Raw genomic sequence first — 18629 nt, forward strand, 5'->3', positions numbered from 1 at the left:
AGCATCTCACTTGGAGGACAAGGAATGTAGAGGTAGAAAGTTTTGCAGAAACTCAGCACTGACTTGGACACTGAGTACATCATATGCAAAAATGACCTTTCATCTTCCGCATATAGACAATTCTGAGCTTAACATTTCACCAGATTAAAGCCAGGTGAAAGACTACAGAGGAGTGAACCACAGCAAATGATTCTACATACATAACAATCATAGCAGCCATTCTTGAGCTGCAGAGCAGTTCTTAAGACCTTTCAACCTCCACAGAGACTGCGAAATCCTGCCTCCCCACACATCAGGATCAGTTCAGCCAGCAACCTCTGAATGCTCAGCACATCCAAACAACTTCCAAACAACATCTTTTTTGCAAAAAGATGACAGGCAGTTGAGTTCTCAAACAGATGCCTTCTGCCCAGCTGTATTGAGTTGGTAGCTCGTCTTCATTTTGGCACCTTAACACATTATGTCAAGTTTTGGGTTGTTTTTAGGACTCCTTGGTTCTCCCTATGACAGCTCACAAGGAACAGCTCTTTCAAGACATGTAGGCAAATAGGTACATATAACACTCTGCACAGATTTAGCAGCTCTGATCAAAGTGCTCCCTGTAGGAATTTGAATTTGTGTGTTTATGTAGAAAAGAAAAGGTTTATGTAGAGCATAAATAAAACAATCCTAGAAATGCACAAAGATCACATATTATACAAAGTGAGATGTGACAGAAGACCTGTGAGACAGAGCAATTTAAAAGTGTAAGCATGCCATGACATGGAAAACAGTAAGAAAATGGGGATATGAAAGAGCAAGATTTAAAGGTGATCATAATTTTCAATGTCTATCACTGTCATCCATTCTAGACACTACTGGAGAAGCAAGTTTGAAAGAGTAGAAGAAAAATGTATTCAACACATATACCAAAACAAGAGATCAAAGCAGCTTTCCCAGAAGAGGGAGGAACTATTTAAACCTCCTTTTTCAGAAAAAGTGTAAGATCAGCCTACTGGTGAATGCAGAATCCAAGTCTCTACCATTTTAATCCTGCCAGTGGTGTTCAGAACACAGAGCCCTTAAGCTGAATGGTAGCTCTGATACAGCAGAAAATGAGTTTTTCTTCAGATTCTGGAGTATATCTTTGCAAGTACAGGTATTCCTCACACATTTTCTGGCTTGCCTTTTCTAAGAAGTACTAAGGAGAATTATTAGCACAGAGATAAGATTTTTATTTTTTGAAAGGATGAGTTTACTACTGCTCTGCATAAGCAGATGAGCATCCCTTATAGACTGCAAAACACAGAGGATTCCATGAAGAATTATTCCTACTATCTGTGGGCAACTGTGCAAAGGAAAGCCTAAGTCCCAAAACAGCTATTACACCACCAACATGGCTACTTTGCCAAATGGCTTCCAACTGGGCAGCCTTGTTTGCCCTGCAGAATATGGTGGTACTTACTCACACAGTTAAAGATCTATAGATCTACACATTTCAAACACATTGGCAGGCCAAAAACTGTATAGCCCACTGGAGCCAGAGCCTCTTCATTTTTCTACTCATGTGAACAAACTTAGAGTTTGCTTCCTAGTCTAGCCTGTTGAATCAAATCAGTTTACTCTATTTCCCTCAAGCATAGTTTTAGTTTTATTATAGTGATTTCAAGGGTATGAATAGCAAAGAAATACATTTAAACCTAGCCATTTTTTCAGTGTAAGGTCAAATTTTTCCAAATATCTAGTATGGATTCAGCTGTGCTCCTATTGAACTTACACATACTCTAGAGTCAGCTTCCACCAACACTAAGCACTTTTGGAAACTCTGATCAGAGTGGTTTTACCAGTTCAGCATCCCACATATTACTACAGCGCCCTGAAGCCCAGAGTCCTCATGAAGGAATTCCCTGCAGTACTAAGAAACTTGCAGAACAGACTGTTCCTGCCTCTGTAATTTTATATCTGTAGTTTTAACAATGGAAAATACAATATTTAAGCTGGTCCTGTGGGATAGAGCACGAGACCCTCTTGGATCTTATGAAAGGAGTAATATTACAGTTGGTTTGAGTCTTGTTTCTGAACACAATGCAGCACCACATATTCTTTAGAGGCCTTTGTCTTCTGTACCTTCACACATCAGGATTTTAGTGAAATTCAAATATTAAACTTGGAAGACAAAAATAAATATTTCAATAAAAGCAGGAGAATCCTCAAATCCTCTCCTAGGAAAAGTTTTGAGATCTTTAAAACTACCCAATATTTAGAGAAGAAAATTCAGAATAGTAAGGAATGATCAAGGTAAGGCTACCAATTTCTTCATAACATTTGACAAACCATTACAAAAAAACAGAAAAGGTAAAATATTTCCTTGCAATTGCAACCTGGTGAGCAAGGAATTAAGGAACTTTTCTACACAGCCAGAAACCTTCACAAACCAGTTGCAAGGTTGCAGAAAGGCACCAGACCTTTGGCCTCCATCCAGCCTTATGGACCAGCAGGGAATTCCGTAAGAGGAAATATTCAGTCACTCCCTAGCAGACAACACACTGTTCCAGGAACTCAGGAAAAGGGTATTTGGCACAACAGACAAGTGGTAAGAAAGAAGGACAACTGTGTCAAGAGTCCAGTTGTGCTAGAATGCCTCAGCAGGAAAAAACTGGCATTCCTGAAGCCCAATGGAGAATCAGAGTGTCACATCTGTGGTTTGGGAAGAAGCTTTATTTGCTTGAAGAGAGTGGTGATAACACTTATGCTTCCAATACTGTTTTTACAAAAGAGAAGCTTAAAATGAAGGGATGCAAATAGTTGGAGGTGGGTTCACAAGCAGAACTTTGCTGTAGTACCTCTGAATTAAAACCTGGTGAACTTCAGCATTCACACCATCACCCTCAACAGCTTTGCATAGGAAATGAAGAATATTATATTCAATAAAGAAGGCAGGGGAATTTCAGTGAGAAGAAAGCAATTGTTCAATTTGGAACTTGACCAGAAAACAGGGGTTAACACACTAACACTTGTGGAAAGAAAAATATACCAGTACTATGAATTTCTCGTGGAACAGAAGGTATTCCAAACCACAGTTTTATCTTTCTTCTAAAATAGCATACGTTCCAGCAGCATAGTTTTTTCTCATGTGCAGTATCTATGGAATGTTTATTTTCCAATTTGGGAAGTATAGTGCTAAACATAGCACTGCTGGCTGCTCCTGCTCAGTAACTGAAGAGACCAAAAGCAATTTGGACAAGATACTGAGACATGGTGAAGAAACAGACACTGATATCATTTGGAACTGTTTGTGAGTATTATCACCCCATTGCTTAAGAGACAAATTTCACTTGCATTTGACAAGATGGTTCAAGTAAAATGCTAAGATTTTGGTCACCTAAATATTGGGCACAGAATGAAAAATGGCAACAAATGAATTTTCAATAGAGCAACTAGGGTAAACCTGAAGGAGAAAGTTATTAAGTTTTTGTCAGGACATGCAGTACTTTTCCTACAAAATTGTTTCCAATGACAAAGGATTATTTTAGCTGTATTCATGCCTTTCCTCCAACCTTTTCCAAATACTTAGTGGTAAGTAAATTTGCTAGTAAGAATGGTAACAGAAACAGGAAATAGAGGTGAAGCAGAATTTTTCATTCATAATCAGTTATGAGCATGGGAACTCAGTCAGTCATCCAATATAAACAGAAACTGAACACTAAAACAGATACAGGATATGAACTGACATACACAAGTTTAAACACAATACAAACTCAGTCAACTAGCTAAGTATTTTTCTTTAATAAACTCAAAAAGGCAAATGTATATTTTGCCAAATTGTGAATAGCAGGGGAAACTGGAACATTGATTCAATTTAGAGATTACTTCATTTGAATTATTTCCTCATCTGAACAAATAAAGCAAAATAATTCTAAGAATAGGAACAGTCACAATAATGGGATGAAGTTAAGCAGTAAGAAATGTTTGGCCACATCGCATGAATCATTTAAATTCAGGATGTCAGGCAGTTAATAGTTACCCAAGGGAAACGCGCTTCACCTGTGTCATTTAAAAAACAAACAATACCAATTAAAACAGTCTCATTAAGTAGTAACAGTAATTTTTTCCCCCCTTTAAAGGCTAGCTATGCATTTGAATGATTTGACCTATGAGAGTGAGGTTCAGGAACTGTCATAGCTCAGAACACTGATTAAAAAGAACAGAGTCAAAAAGTCAAAACATGCAGCAGAAACTCACTTTGCCACTCAGAGGATAATATAATTACCAAATTTATAAGACCAAGCTCTCCTAGAGTATGCCCATATTAGCTTTCCAGCAGAGAACTGGTGACATTTTCCAAGTTTACTTCGCTCTTGCAAAGCAGCCAAAAGGCTTTTAAGAAAAATAATCATAAGAAAGTCCCAGGATTGCTTTACACATCCCTACATACACACTGAACAGTTTAGGTGATCATTTCTAATAATCTGTGAGTATTCTTTATTCAAGAGTGCATGTAATGTTGCAACTCCAAACCTTCTTCCCACTTCAATTATCTACAAACACTAAAGCTGTCAGAATGTTTCTTCCCTCATGGTTTTCATAGTCATGAGATGAATACTGCTGTCATGAGTTGGCAGAAATAGAACAAGAGAATGAGCATTGATTATTTAGTAGGTGACAGATGAGGGGAAACACAAGATGTACATACAGGAAAATGTAACACATCCATAATTTTCTCTGGGACCAATTAACATTAGAATTGGCTAGCATACTGTTAATCAGAATTGAACTGCAATTTTTTGTCATGAAAATGGGGATCTTATCTAATGAAAGCCAGCAAGACACTTTCTTGATTCAATAAATAAATACACACTGAACCACAGCACAGAATAATCATTTTGTCAAATACTAACACCAGCAACAATATGCAAGTTGGGGGAATAAATATTTAAGAAGTATTCCAGATGTTCATTTTGTCAGCTATGTTATTAATGTCTCCTCCAAATCATGATGGAAGACCAGAAGCACCCCAGCTACAGCTTTACAACTTGGAGTGCTGAGAGAACTCTTCTCTTGGCTCCTCATCTCTCCTCTCTCCTTAGCTCATGAAATGACTCTAACAATTAGCGACATGTATTCTTCAAAAGCTGCTTTTTGCCTTCCCTTCTCCAACCTTCTGCTTTCAACTCATTAAACCCCTTCCCTTTTAATACCCAAGCAGACACATTCTAGTCAAAGGGTATGCTCATTTCAGAGCATTTAGTGTCTATTGTCAGATTGATGCCTGTGGGCTCATGTCCTCATCCCAGCTTCCCTGTATGCTACATGCAACAGCAACACAGGTAGAACAGCATTTTCCTGTTGCTGGGAGGTTGTTTAAAAAAACATTCATTTTCTCATCGTTTCCTTTTTTACTCATCTCCTAACCATTATCACTACAGCTCCAATATTGCTCAAGGTACTAAAAGCAACAGTTTGTGCCACTATCACCTAAAACCAGCTGGTGAGGTTGGGCAGAAGCCCCTCCAGAAGTCAGTGTTCAGATGCTGAGGAACAGCTGCACACACCTTTCACACCTAAAACCAAGCAAAATCATCCTGATGTAGTAGCCATGACATGGCAAGCATCCTTGTGGAAATAGCAGATAGTCCATAGAAACTGCTGTTGCTAGATTTTCTCATCTTCTGTTCATGCTGCACCACTTTATAGACACCTGTTCAGTACAGGACATCTGATCTAAGTATAGCAGAAAAGCTGATGGATTGTACAGCAATTGAAATATTTTTATTTATTTTCCTATTACCTGAAACCCCTCCCACAATGGCATCAACTCATTGTTCACTCAGCTGAAAAGCTGCAGGAACTAAGTACACATATAGAAAAGAAACAACATCCCAGCATCATCACCTCGAGCAGCACTGCAGAAATGGGCAGGAATACAAGCAGAAGAGAAAAGAACCTCACTATGGCAGGGATTCTTTTTCATCCCAGTGTGGGATGGGTTCACAGTCTTATGCTATGCATCTCTCTGGAGATGCTTGTTTTGTTGTGAAAGAAATTAAGCTAAGGACTACTTTTGCTGTCCAGAAATTAATTTTAAGTACCAAGTAGTTATAAACTGCTCAGAATGATTTAATCTCTTAAATGCTGATGATTGGTTCTTCCTAATGGATGTCTTGTCAATATGGCATTAAACCCATACAAAGGCAGAGTCACTGCCACCTGCAAAGAAGCTCTGTTCAACAATAACAAAAAGTTCCCAAAGCATAGTCATAAACATGTGTTTCTGAAACACCGCATTAATTCAACTAAAAATACTTCCAATTCAAGGCAGGTTCTTCAGTAGAGAATTAAATAGAAATTAAAAATTATATTGAATTTTTAAAATATTAAATAATTAAATATGAAATGCCATAACACAAGTTATATACTTCTCTGCTACTTTTATATTCAAAGCCAAATGCAGCAACATGCTGTACCTACCAGCTAGTGAATAAATACTAGATGAATGATAACACTCCATTTTGTTATTAAAAGAATAATCTCACTTCTACCCAAGCCTTAACATTTTGTGTCTCACAAAACATCACTAAAAACAGGTCCATTAATGGAACATTTGAAAACCAGAGACAGGCAATCATTAGCTCAGATCTCATAAATGAAGTCATGAGTTCAACTGCTTTCCAAATAACATTTACTTCCACTGAAAAGTAAGTTTTGCTTGCTTTTGACATACTGACATCCCAGTCAGTGTAAGGAAAGATAATAAGATCTGTCAGCCTCTGGAAAAACTTTTAACAAACAAGGCTTTTTCTTAAAGAGTTGTTTGATTTGATTTTGCTAGCTTTACCAAGTCTCCCGAGGGGTATATTTTTCTCCACTGTGCCAGTGGCCTGCTAGAGACACTGTAACAGTGGAAGACTTAACCCCATCAGAAGATACCATCTCTCCCTCTTAATGCAAAAAGGAGCCAGGTTTACTACAGTTTCATTTTAAGGGATTACCCCTGAGAGTCAAGTTCAACTACAGTTTATGCCTAAAGCTCAGAAAATGAATATACAGCATGCCTTAACTATATTTAAAAAAAAATTTTGAATGGCAAATGCAGCTGAAACTCCCCAGAGAAGATGAAAATGTTTTAGCAAATTTATGAAATATTAAGCCCCATGAATTTATGCAATGTTGAGAATAGCAAGGCAACTCCTACTGTGGTTAAACATCGTACCACTAAGTTAAAGAGCCACATCCCCCTCCCAATTAACATTCTTGTTTGAGGAACAACTCTAATTTGAAATGTCCTCTTCGTCAATTCCATTTTAAAATTTCTTCCTGTGAAGTATAAGTTCACTGCCTTATTTGACACACAAAGTACTATCAAAAACAACCCAGAGCATTAAAAAAAAAAAAGTTTTTTTTACTTCAGTATCAAGCACCTGGCAAGTGACTGGAAGGTTCCTGAAAAGCCTTAAAGGTTATTAAAAGCATTCCTCTTTTTCCCTGGGGACTTAAAATTCAATTATTTTCATTCCTTCTTTTAAACTATGAAATTACATCATCTCTTCCCCTTTGATTTATACTTTAAAGTATTTTTTTCTGCATTGTTCCTCAATTTGCTAATTCATTAATAAATAAAACTCCTGTTGGTTCCCCTCATGAAATAATGAAAGAGGAAATGTCTGGTATTGCATGTCCATTGGCAAAACAGGACCATTTGTTACATTCAGATAATTACATTTATTTTATATGTAATTTTAATAATTTGCAATATATAATTTGTTTCAGCTACATTTGATTTAACTTGTCAAATCTTCAAGAAATAAACTAACAAAGTGCCTTGGAAGGATCTCTGCCAAAGCATTGTGATAGAGTAAAAAAGCAGGAGCTTTCCATCTGCTCTGTGTTTGTTACCTTCCCCTCAAACAGAGCACAACACAGGGTCAGTTCTCTTCCTGGGCACTTGATGCTCTCAAAGCCCAAGGTACCTCGACCTTTACTCTGGCCCTACATTGGAGCCTGTTTGCATTCTGAAGATGGCTGCACTTGTGTTAGCTCCCTCTTGTGAAACACTTGTCACTCCACAAAATTGCTGCAGAAATGAGACCTCTGCTCTAAGGCTTTGTGCCTTCTTCTTCCAGCCCCCTGCCCAAATTTAAAAATAAATAATCAGCAGCAGAAGAAAAATTGCTGTCACTGAACACTACAGGGAAGAGCCTTCTCCCTCATCTTCGTTCACTTCTATTTCATGTTCATACAAACTGATAAAAACCCCTCTGAGCCTCCTTTTCTCTAGGCTGAATACTTCCAGCTCTCAGATTCTCCTGGTATGACAGATGTTCCAGCCCTTCATCATCTTCATGGTCCCACACTGGACTGTCTCCATTAAACCTGTTTGCACCTTATGTGAAGGACCCCAGTACTGGACACAACATTCCAGAAGTCACCTCACCAGTGTGGAGAAGGATCACCACCCTCAACCTTTACCAATGCTCTTTATGCTGCAGCCCAGGGTAACACCAGCCTTCGCTTTGCCACTAGGATTCATTGCTGGCTCACAGTCAGCTAGTCCACCAAGGACCTCAAGATCCTTCTGGATACAGGTACTTTCTAGCTCAGCAACCCCCACAGTTTACTGGTGTAAAACTAAAAAGTAAAGTCCTTACGCACAGGACTTTGCATTTCCCCTTCTTGAGCTTCATGAGATTTCGCTGCCCAATCCTTCAGCCTATTGAAGTCTCTCAGAAAGGCAGCCAAGCCCTCAGTGTTATCAATCGCTCCTCAGTCTTGTATCATTTGTAAACTTGCTGAGGACATACTCCATCTAATCATCAGGTGATTAATGAGCACATGGAACAGCTCTAGACCCAGTATCGTGCAGTACAGCAGCTCAGAAAACAAATGGAAATAAACTAGTCAGATAAAAAGCCCAAGGGTTCAGCTATTTCAGGCACATAGACAGCACTGCTTTTGCCATGTGATACTTGCACAAAAGTGCACACATATAAGGTAAGTAAAACTGCAAAAAAAAAAAAAAAGTGGTACAAGGTCTCCATATAGTCATTTCCCAGAAAGCAGATCTTGCTTCTAGAATGCAAATAAAACTTCCTGCCTGCCTAAATCAACAATCCCTCTTAGGGTCACAGGTCTACCCAACTACCAGCAATGAGCACAAACACACACATCCCTCAAACCACATAATATTTCAACGTTAAAAATGATGCAGCCTTCCTGCTACACAAAAAGTAAAGTAAGCCAGCTTTTGCTTTTTATTTTCTTGGGGCTCTTATTTCCTTCCTTCTGGAGTAGTCATGACATAGGACCATATCTGTGTATGGCTATACGCAGAAACAGCAACAAACTCTGCTGTGACTTAGCAAAGCAAGCAGTAGTCTAACATTTTAACAGGGGAAAATGCACTGTTATCACATGCTCATATAATATATAACTAGAAATCAGTACTTAAATTCATCCAGAGACCTTCTCTAAAGCTGAGCTGAACAGTCACACAAACATTTTGATTACAAATTACATCCATACCGCTCCTTTTCATCAGTGTCTACTATAATTGGACAATCAGGCATAATGTTTTCTTACAATCTTTCATCACTTTATAGAAGAGATTTGACTCAGCTGGGACTGACACTGGCAGAAAGAATTGTACTATTTGATGACACAATTTTAATAAACGACACGCTTCCTCCTCCATAAGAGGAAGAAAGGCACTACTAAGCAAGCTGCTCTCCAGCATACTTAAGTGTGGCAGTGCACATACTAGGAATTTCACAGGCTTCACATCCATTTTGTTACCAAAAAATGTCACAGAATTCCTTACCTGCAACAAATGACCGCTTTACAGGAGAGTGCCAAGTCCAGAAAGCTCCGCCTGACTTCAAATGAAAGGGCATACTTCAGTGTGTGGCCATCAATAATCAGGGCAATATCATTTTCCTTGCCCAGTGACTCCCCCAGACTAGTACAATGTTGAGTCAGAGAAGCTCTTGTTGCCTGAAGAAACAAAAAGAAAGAAAATGTTTCTTCCTAATACAAGAAAAGTGCCTTCAAAGTAGAGCAAGGTATCTCCAGACTGTAGTACACATGTACCCAAACTGGCACAGACATGAGCTAATGTGTTAACAGTGTCTTATGCAGATATACTGACTTAGGTCACAAATCAGCAAAAGCTCCCTCTGCTTGCCTAGGAATGTGTCATGTTTCAGAGCAGACTCTAGCTCTTTACTACGCAGTCCTGCATGATGGATATGCCCACAGCAGTCGTGACAGAACCTTCCCAACTGTAGCCCAAATACATTAACTTTCCTCGCCAACACAGGTGGGAAAGGAATCAGGCCACTTTCACACAAAGGGGAAGGGTGAGGAGAAAGAGGAAAAGTTGCTTTGCAGTTCATTTTCTCTCACCCCACTCATTAGTATGGTAATCAAAACAAACTCACTCTGATTCACTAGAAAACTAGCCCCAAACTGGAGGCAAACTTACAGATTAAGTTAATGAGTGTGACAGAGAACACAATTCAGCCATTTCAGACACAGATTACCTTTTGCACCTTCTTTAAAATAACGACTGCATAATTCTCTGTTTCCCCATTAAAATGTGACAGATTAGATTTATGACTTCATGGCATGCTTTATTTACACTGCACCTGAAAATCTCACACAAAGTAGATGACTGTGCTTAAACCATTAGAGACCAGTGCTGGGAAAACAAGGGTAAGTCTTCTGGGAAGAAAGCTGTTTTATCTAGTTCAACACTACTGTGCAGTGACAACATTCACAGAAACTCCAAGGATGGTATAACGGATACAGTTTGGGTAATGTTATCAATAATAGAATTTTATCCCAAGAGTCCCTGCCCCTGGGATCTTGGAGTGTCATTGCTTTTCCTTTACTGCTTCCTCTCAGTCTTGCTTAAACATTTTTCTTGCTCTCAAGTGCAGAATTAACCCCTGTCCTTCTCCTGAATGCACACACGGGATTAAATGCTTCTCTGACTATGTGAAACCAAGGGAGAACTCCCTTGCCCTTATTCCCTGTCTAGCACTTCGGGCACTTCAGAGGGAACACCCTCATTTTCACTTGACCCAAAGGAGGGTGAAGGCCAGAGCTCAACTAGTGCCCTCTAGAGAGACAGAAGAAAATCTGAGGGCAAGTTCAGGAGGGTTACTGAATATCCATCATCCGTTGCTCAAAAGAAAAAGCCACAGGAAAACTTATAAAAGGTGATGTTTCTCATCAGATGAGATTACTAGTCTTTCCATATCTTATTAACAAGGCTATGGATAAGCCTCATCTTATTCATGCCCTGATCATGGAACTCACTCATCCTACATGTAAGATGACACAGAATTAGTAACACTGTTAATAATAGCCCAAAACATTCTAAATCAAGGATGACAAATCGGGCACTTCATTTTACCAGCACTTTGTAAAACTCCAGATATACTCCTCCATATGCATGGCTAACTTGTAACCTAACAGCATATACAGTATAAAAGCATTAATTATTATTTCTGTTTCTTCCAACTACTTAAAATTGCTGTGTTTAAAAAAAAACCAAACAAAACAACTATTGCTCCTATAGGCCAGGGCAATTAAGCCAAATAAACCAGACCCCATTCTCACTGGGTATATAATAATGAAGACCTTTTAAGCAAGCAGGGGAACAAACATTTGGAAACCATGGGGAACTACATCCTTCTGCAGGCAACTCGTTACTGGTAACTAAAATAAAAATCCCTACTTTGATCCCCAGCTTCTACTCTGTGCTTGACATTAAGGGATAAGTTTCTTCGAGTCACATCAAGACTAAATCCTTTACTAGAACAAGCATGATGGAGCAGAAATCAATAGTAATCCTAAGAAAGTATCTGGATAAACTCACACCTGGAATACCCCTGCCTTTTTTACTGAGTATCCATCAAGCCTAAATGCTAAGTTTGTCAGGGGTTGTCTCAGAAATAGAACACTAGAAACAAATATAGCAAGCCTTTCACTTAGCCATAATAAACTTGGTTTTCCTTCCCAGCCACAGAGCACCCAGCTGCTCTGGGGAAACCCAGAGAGGTGCCTGCCAATCAAACTTTATGGTACTGGCATATCAATTTCCATCAAATATTAAAAATATACAGCTTTACTTGAAAGTCAAAAGGTGTGAAAACTGAAAAGTCCATCTTTTTAGTAGCCCTGATTCAGTGGGTCATTCTAATAAATATGAACACTTCATAAGCCAGTAGAGGAAACGTGCACATGCTTAAGCAGTGAGTTGAATCAGAGTAACATTATCAGTTTAGAGCTTTACAAGTGCATAAAAACTCATTCATAAGACCACCAAGTGTCAGAGAACAAATACGAAAAAAAAATCAGATTTTAAAAAGTCAACTACAGAGCTCAAACTGAAAAAGCTAAGGAAATCAGGTTTTAATTTATTTTTATTCTACTTTTAGACCTTTGACACAATGGGGGGACTTGTTGCTAAAAATATGAACAATTCTGACACAAATGCATTTAAGGGTTAAGGTTGTTACAGTCTCTGTACTTGAGTTAATTCAAGACATAGTGCTATATTCCATAAAAAAAACAAACAAAACCCACACCTATCTCACCTGCTCTTCCTGCTTGTTTTCTATTTCCATTTTAACAAGTCGCAAATACAAACATCCAGCAGAGCCTTTACTTGCATTACTGCCTCTAAATAAACTTTCAGATTTTATTGTTCTCTGTGTGCATAGTTTCCATACAGAACATGAAGTAACATTATTAATTCACCATTACAAATCTTCATAGCAGACTAAATTTGTTGACAGGCAGAAAACAAAAACATCCTGAAGCAGAGTTTGTGTGGTCTTCTCTGGATTTTATGCTTAGGATCTTTAACAAACCTTGTGATAGCATGCCTGTATATTCTCACTTCCTAAAACCTAAAGAAAAATCCCTGCTGTGTCCAGTGTTATATTTGAATTACAATACTGACAAACATTTTGGGATTTACCAGGCTATTATTTTGTGGGTGAACAGAGCAAATACTAATGCTTTTCACATGATGCTTAGAGCCAACTGGGAAGTCTATGCAATCAGAATTAACTTAATCAGAAAGTCTGCTGATTTCACCAAAAAACAAGAGCAGTCTCCTCATGCTATAATAAGAAACATTAGGAACGTTGTACAGGTTATACAATTAGCTCTTAAGCATGTTTTTTTCTGTGCACCACGTGCCATTGGGTGGTGTTTGTTTTTGCTGCTCTTGGGTTTTTTTTTGCTTTGGTCAGGTTTTTTTAGAAGCAGTGCACCATACTGCCCATTCCCTCCCAGCAGAGCTTTGCACACTACAACAAGAAATGTTGGTGTGTGAGGCAATGCATTATCCAACAGAGAATGACAGTATCAGCTACTTGCCAATAAAAAACAGAATTCAGAAGGACTTGCAAACACAAAGTGCAGAAGACTCCAGCAGGATAACAGCCATTCTCTAAGCTTACCCTACAAAAATGCTGATACCCAGAGAAGAACTACACAATTAGAAGATAATCAGATCCAAATCTTCTCCTTCCTCCCCTGCATTTCCCTAGAAAGGCTCACAAAGTCACTGAAATGACAGCAGGAGATAGAAAGAATAGAATTTTGTGCAGCCACTACACTTGTGGTTTATTGTAAGCATACAGCCACCCATGGCCCCCAAGGAAAGAGATCTCAAGAAGTCAGTGGCTTGCAGCATTATGCCAGAAGGCAGCTACTCACCCCTGGATCTGTGACCTCTGACAGGCATAGCCCCATAAGGCCAAAATCAGCCTTACATTCTGGCTGCCCACATTTCATGTACTCTCAGTTGGTTGGAGCATGGTGCTAATAATGTGTTTTCATGTTTTCTATTTCCATCATGTTTTCACAAGATGATCATGGGTATGAGCCATTCACTGTAGAGTTGGACTTGACAATCATTGTGGGTCCCTTCTAAATCAGAGATTCACCCTTCTTGAACAGCCATTTCTCCATCTCAGAAGACCTAACATGACCCTTACACAACAAGCTCCAGCAGTAAGAGATATTAAACATACACATTGGTTTAACTATAAGCTCAGTCAATTGCAAATACTATTTGCTTGTGTAGTTTTCTAGAAAGTACTACTAGCTACAGCAGTTTAAAGACTTCTCCAAGTTAACTTTTTCCATCATCCTATAATTAATTTCCAAACGACTAGTTCTGATATAAATGAGGTTATATAAATTACACAATCTGCTAAGTCACTAGAGTGTACTGAAGTGCCAGCTCAGTTTGTTTTACCAATCCAAGAATTTACTTTTTACAGCTGCTGTTTTCCTTCCCATCTGTGGATAATCTGAATCATCAGATGTAACAATTATTTCACTGCACTGAAAAAAAGTGGTTTCAATCAAAATACCAGTCACATCCCCTTCCCCCAATGTTAAGTAAAAAATATTTCAAGGACAACTTATGAATAAGAAAGGAATCCATTGCATAACCCCAATCAAGATAACACTGGCCAATCCTACTTCATGGGAAATTTCCCACTATATCTTAATTGCAACCTAGAAGCTTCGCCATTTCAGGTGAAATCTTTGACTTCAATCTGCCTGGCTGCTGTGCCAGAGAGATCTGTAAAGACATCTGGCAGAAGCAAATTTACAGAAGAGGAATAATCGACACAAAGGCAAGAAAAACTAATGTTTAAACCAAAGATGGCAAAACAGAATAGAACTATTTAAAGCAACACCCATTGGGCAGAATAGTGCTTTCCACAATAAAAGAGCAGATATACAAGAGCTAACCTTTAAACCTGTCTTGAAACCTAGAAAGAAACATCACTTTCAGAACAGATCCTCACTTTTGCCAATCTTCCAAGTTTAGCACCAAACTTGAGTAAGTCAGCAAACTATTTCAGTTTCTGAAAGCAAACAGGCAACTTCTAAGCACCTAATTATAAGGAAGGGTGCAAAGCATATGGCTACAAAGTCTAGTGAAGATTACTTTAAGTTTATGGCAGTAGTCCAGCTACAGGACTTCTTGTCATGTTACTCTGTTCCAGCTCTTTTGTGATCAGTCTTCAGTTGGTTATTTAATTGCTTCTGTACTGTAAGAATTAAGCTGGGGATGGAAATACCAATTCAAACGTTGTGTTTTCTAGGTGAAACATGTAAACTTATGTAAACTGATACAAAAGTCAGGTTTAAGGACTATAAAATGGATATCAAAACATCAGTAGGATTGAAAATAGTTAGTTACTAACATTGGAATATGTATGGCGTAATACAATCAACTCTACAACGACATGGACCTCCACATTCAACTCACAAAATTTTTCAGAGAAGTATTTGCACACTTTCAACAGTAAGGAAATTATTAAGAGCATCCACAAAACCACTCTGGCTTTCTTCTACTCTTAAAACCATATTACAATGCTAAAAAGAAACAAAAAACAAAACAAACTTGACAGCAGTATGGACATTCATCTTGCTACACAGTGCAACAGATGAGGCAGCACACGGGCAACAGAGCAGGCTGTGTTCATGAAAATACATCATCTGTAAAATTCTTGTAAGGCCAGGAGCAGAAGTATTAGCAGGGAGGTTGTTTTGTTTACTAATTCACTGAAAACTGCACTTTGGAGAAATGACTCTGAAAATCTTTTATTTCTAAAACCCAATTTTAAGAGTTCATCCCTTCCTTAGCTTTACAGAACAAGAGCATATAAGGACATTGTAGCTGAGAACCACGCAAACCTTCAAAAGCCAAAGACTAATTGTGAATCCTTCACTAGTTCACATTGCAAAAGAAATAGTACCAACATCTCCCAGTTTAGACAAAACCTGAGTACTTTCACAATACAGGATTCATTTCAAATTCAACCTGTACACACAGAACCATTTAGCAAATGGATCATGGAAGATCAGATCCCAGCTGCATACCTTCAATTTACTCTTTCAAGTAGAATCAAAACTAAGAGAAAAACTAACAAACAGGCCCATCAATAGCTGTTGCTCAGTATTACTGCAGTGCTCAGCCTGTGTCACATGCTCATTTAGACACATAAGTGCACAAAGTGTGACTACTCCGATGACAGCTCACAGCCATTCCTAAAACATGTCTATCAAATGACTGTCACTAATCTGACATGGCAACACTTGCCTATTTAATAACACCATGATTCTACTTGGTTAATATGATCTCCTACCGTGCCAAGAAAAATATCATATGGAGGGCCCAGAGATATTGGATGGGTTCAGTCAATTCATTTTCATAGCCTTGAATTTAACTTCAACCTTCAGTTAGACAAGTAATTTAAAATGTCTTGATACAAAGAGTCCTTAATCTGCATAGCAAGAATCAGGTTACCACATATTCAGACCAAATCTTGCCTTCAGATATAAGATAAACAGATGATACCAGAATTTTTGTATCCAGGGGCTGAAAGCCCTGATGAAAATGCCCATCAAGAGCTGTAACAAGTGCTGTACAGAATGATGTAGAGAATGATTCAAGGATGTTTCCAGTTCTGCAACAAACCTATTATGCAGAAGCCAAGAAACTTGGTTAAATTAAAATAAAAAAATAAAAAAAATACAGCCTGAAGGAACATGTGTCTTGTCATCTGTACATCTATCTCCAAGAGTGTTCTACATACTTTAAAAAGAAAAATGAAACAGATCTTTTCACAAATTTCATCTGATCTTAGAAAAATTATCTCCAAAAGTGTCAGTCAGATATACCATCTCAAACACATACACTGTTGTAAAGGGCTGCAGGTATTTTAAGTACCTCCAAGATCAGTTCAAGATCATGGTAAGGAGGAGCATCAAAGAGCTGACTATTCAAAAAGTACATGGTTAAGTATTCAAGCAAACTTAATGTACTATGTCAGGTGGCTGAACACTAAACTTCAAGCTCTCAGTGAAGAAAAACAGCATCTATAATACAGAATACATATTAAGTCTCCTCTGCAACTCCAGAGCTGGAGAGGCTTTGGGGCAGGGGGGAGAAGGAGGGATGAATTTGGTGCAAAAAGAGGCTTTTGCCAGATTTAGAAATAAAATTGACTTGTTCAAGACTTCACTAATTAGTCATCTCCCACCTTGCAGATTAAATAATATGGCAGTGTGTGCTGCCAGAATTGGTGATCCTTGTATCTTAGCCTCTGAAATAAAACCTGCAGTTTTCTGCAGCATTACCTTTTCCTCATATTAAAGAGAGAAATGCTGATTATAGAAGTGGCATCTTAAAAATGCCAGTCTTCACTGTAATCTTAACTAAAATAGTGATTCATTAAAAAAAAAAAAAAATCAAGAAAAGTGACAAAAGTCTCAGCATTCTCAGACCAAAGGACTGACATCCTAAGTAGTTATCCACTGCAATATAGTTGCCAAAGGCACCATCTCGAAAGCCATGAGTCTTTTGCAACCCTTCCTAGAGTTCCAAGAAGGCAAAGCTGGCAGCATAAGAAACAATTGTAGAAACAACTGCAGTCAAAAGGGCAATTCATCAAACGGTCTTCAAACGCTATGAAAGACAATACCATATTTGTTCAGTTTGACATTTTTTAATATTTCTAACTTTAGCAAGAAGCATGTGTATCCTGGGATGACCAAGGATTTCAAATATTATAACCACAACCCTGGCCTCTTCACACTAAGAACAGCATTTACTTATTTCATTTACTCCAAAACTGCTCTGTGTAGGTGATTTTGTCTAATGGTTTCAGTATACATTAGATATTTCACCACAGACAGTTTATGGTGCATATTAGGATAGTTTATATCTCGTAGCACAGAAAGGGCAAAGAAGAAATGCTTGTTCTGGACACCAAAACATTTGTGTGATCACTAAAATCAACTGTACTCTGCCAAGATGAAGCAGTCTGTTAGTTCTGCTAATATGCTAGAATAATTCAATGTCTTTATGTTTTGATATTTTAGCTTTATTAAATTCATTCAACAGGATGGACTTTTTATTTCCTCCTACTTTTTCTCTTTGGAATATAATAATCCAGCTTTTTCCTGGAAGCAAACAAAGCAGAAGCCTGCTCTTGTTTAGACCTTCGGGAAGTTACATTTCTATCAAGTAATTTCTCAGAGAAAAAAGCCTCTCAAAAAGCTTCTCAATCTGATGGATAAACCTTCAGATCAAGGAGACACCACAACCTTCTGCTTTAGATCATGAAGAGATAAGATTCTCTGTTACACCATCTGAACCACAGGCTTCTGTGTTGCTCTGTTTTAAGCTGTCAGTATGTCAATGCCCCCAAACAGATGAGGAGAATTCAGCCAAGAAAATAACATAACATTGGTATGTGGACATACAAGTCAATCTACAATTTACTCCACACTACCCCCGCAAAAGAGGGTATTTTCTCCTTACATGACATTGCAGGATGTTTTGGGTTGGAAGATGATCGAATTCCAACCCCATCCCTAGTCTAGGTTGCACAGAGCTCCACCCAGCCTGGCTTTGAACACTTCCAGGCATGGGGCACCCACAATTTCTCTGGGCAACCTGTTTCAGCACTTCACCACCCTCACAGTAAGGATTTTTTTCTCAACATGTAATCTAAACCTATTGTCTTACAGTTTGAAGCCATTCCCCCTTCTCCTGTCACTATATGTTCCTGTAAACAGTCCCTCTCCAACTTTCTAGCAAGCTCCTC

The 18629-nt window shown here is 38.4% G+C and overlaps 1 protein-coding gene across 2 annotated transcripts in view; it reads right to left on the reverse strand.

Moving 5' to 3' along the window:
• Positions 1 to 18629, reverse strand: part of ATP8A2 (ATPase phospholipid transporting 8A2) — a 314082-nt gene that overhangs the window by 183525 nt on the left and 111928 nt on the right. For both annotated transcript variants that reach the window (XM_056495071.1, XM_056495079.1), the window contains one exon: positions 9794 to 9966. In XM_056495071.1, coding sequence (XP_056351046.1) covers positions 9794 to 9966 — 173 coding nt within the window. The remainder of the gene's footprint in view (positions 1 to 9793; positions 9967 to 18629) is intronic.

The sequence above is a fragment of the Oenanthe melanoleuca genome, chromosome 1 (genome assembly GCF_029582105.1).
Source record: "Oenanthe melanoleuca isolate GR-GAL-2019-014 chromosome 1, OMel1.0, whole genome shotgun sequence".
Taxonomy (NCBI): domain Eukaryota; kingdom Metazoa; phylum Chordata; class Aves; order Passeriformes; family Muscicapidae; genus Oenanthe; species Oenanthe melanoleuca.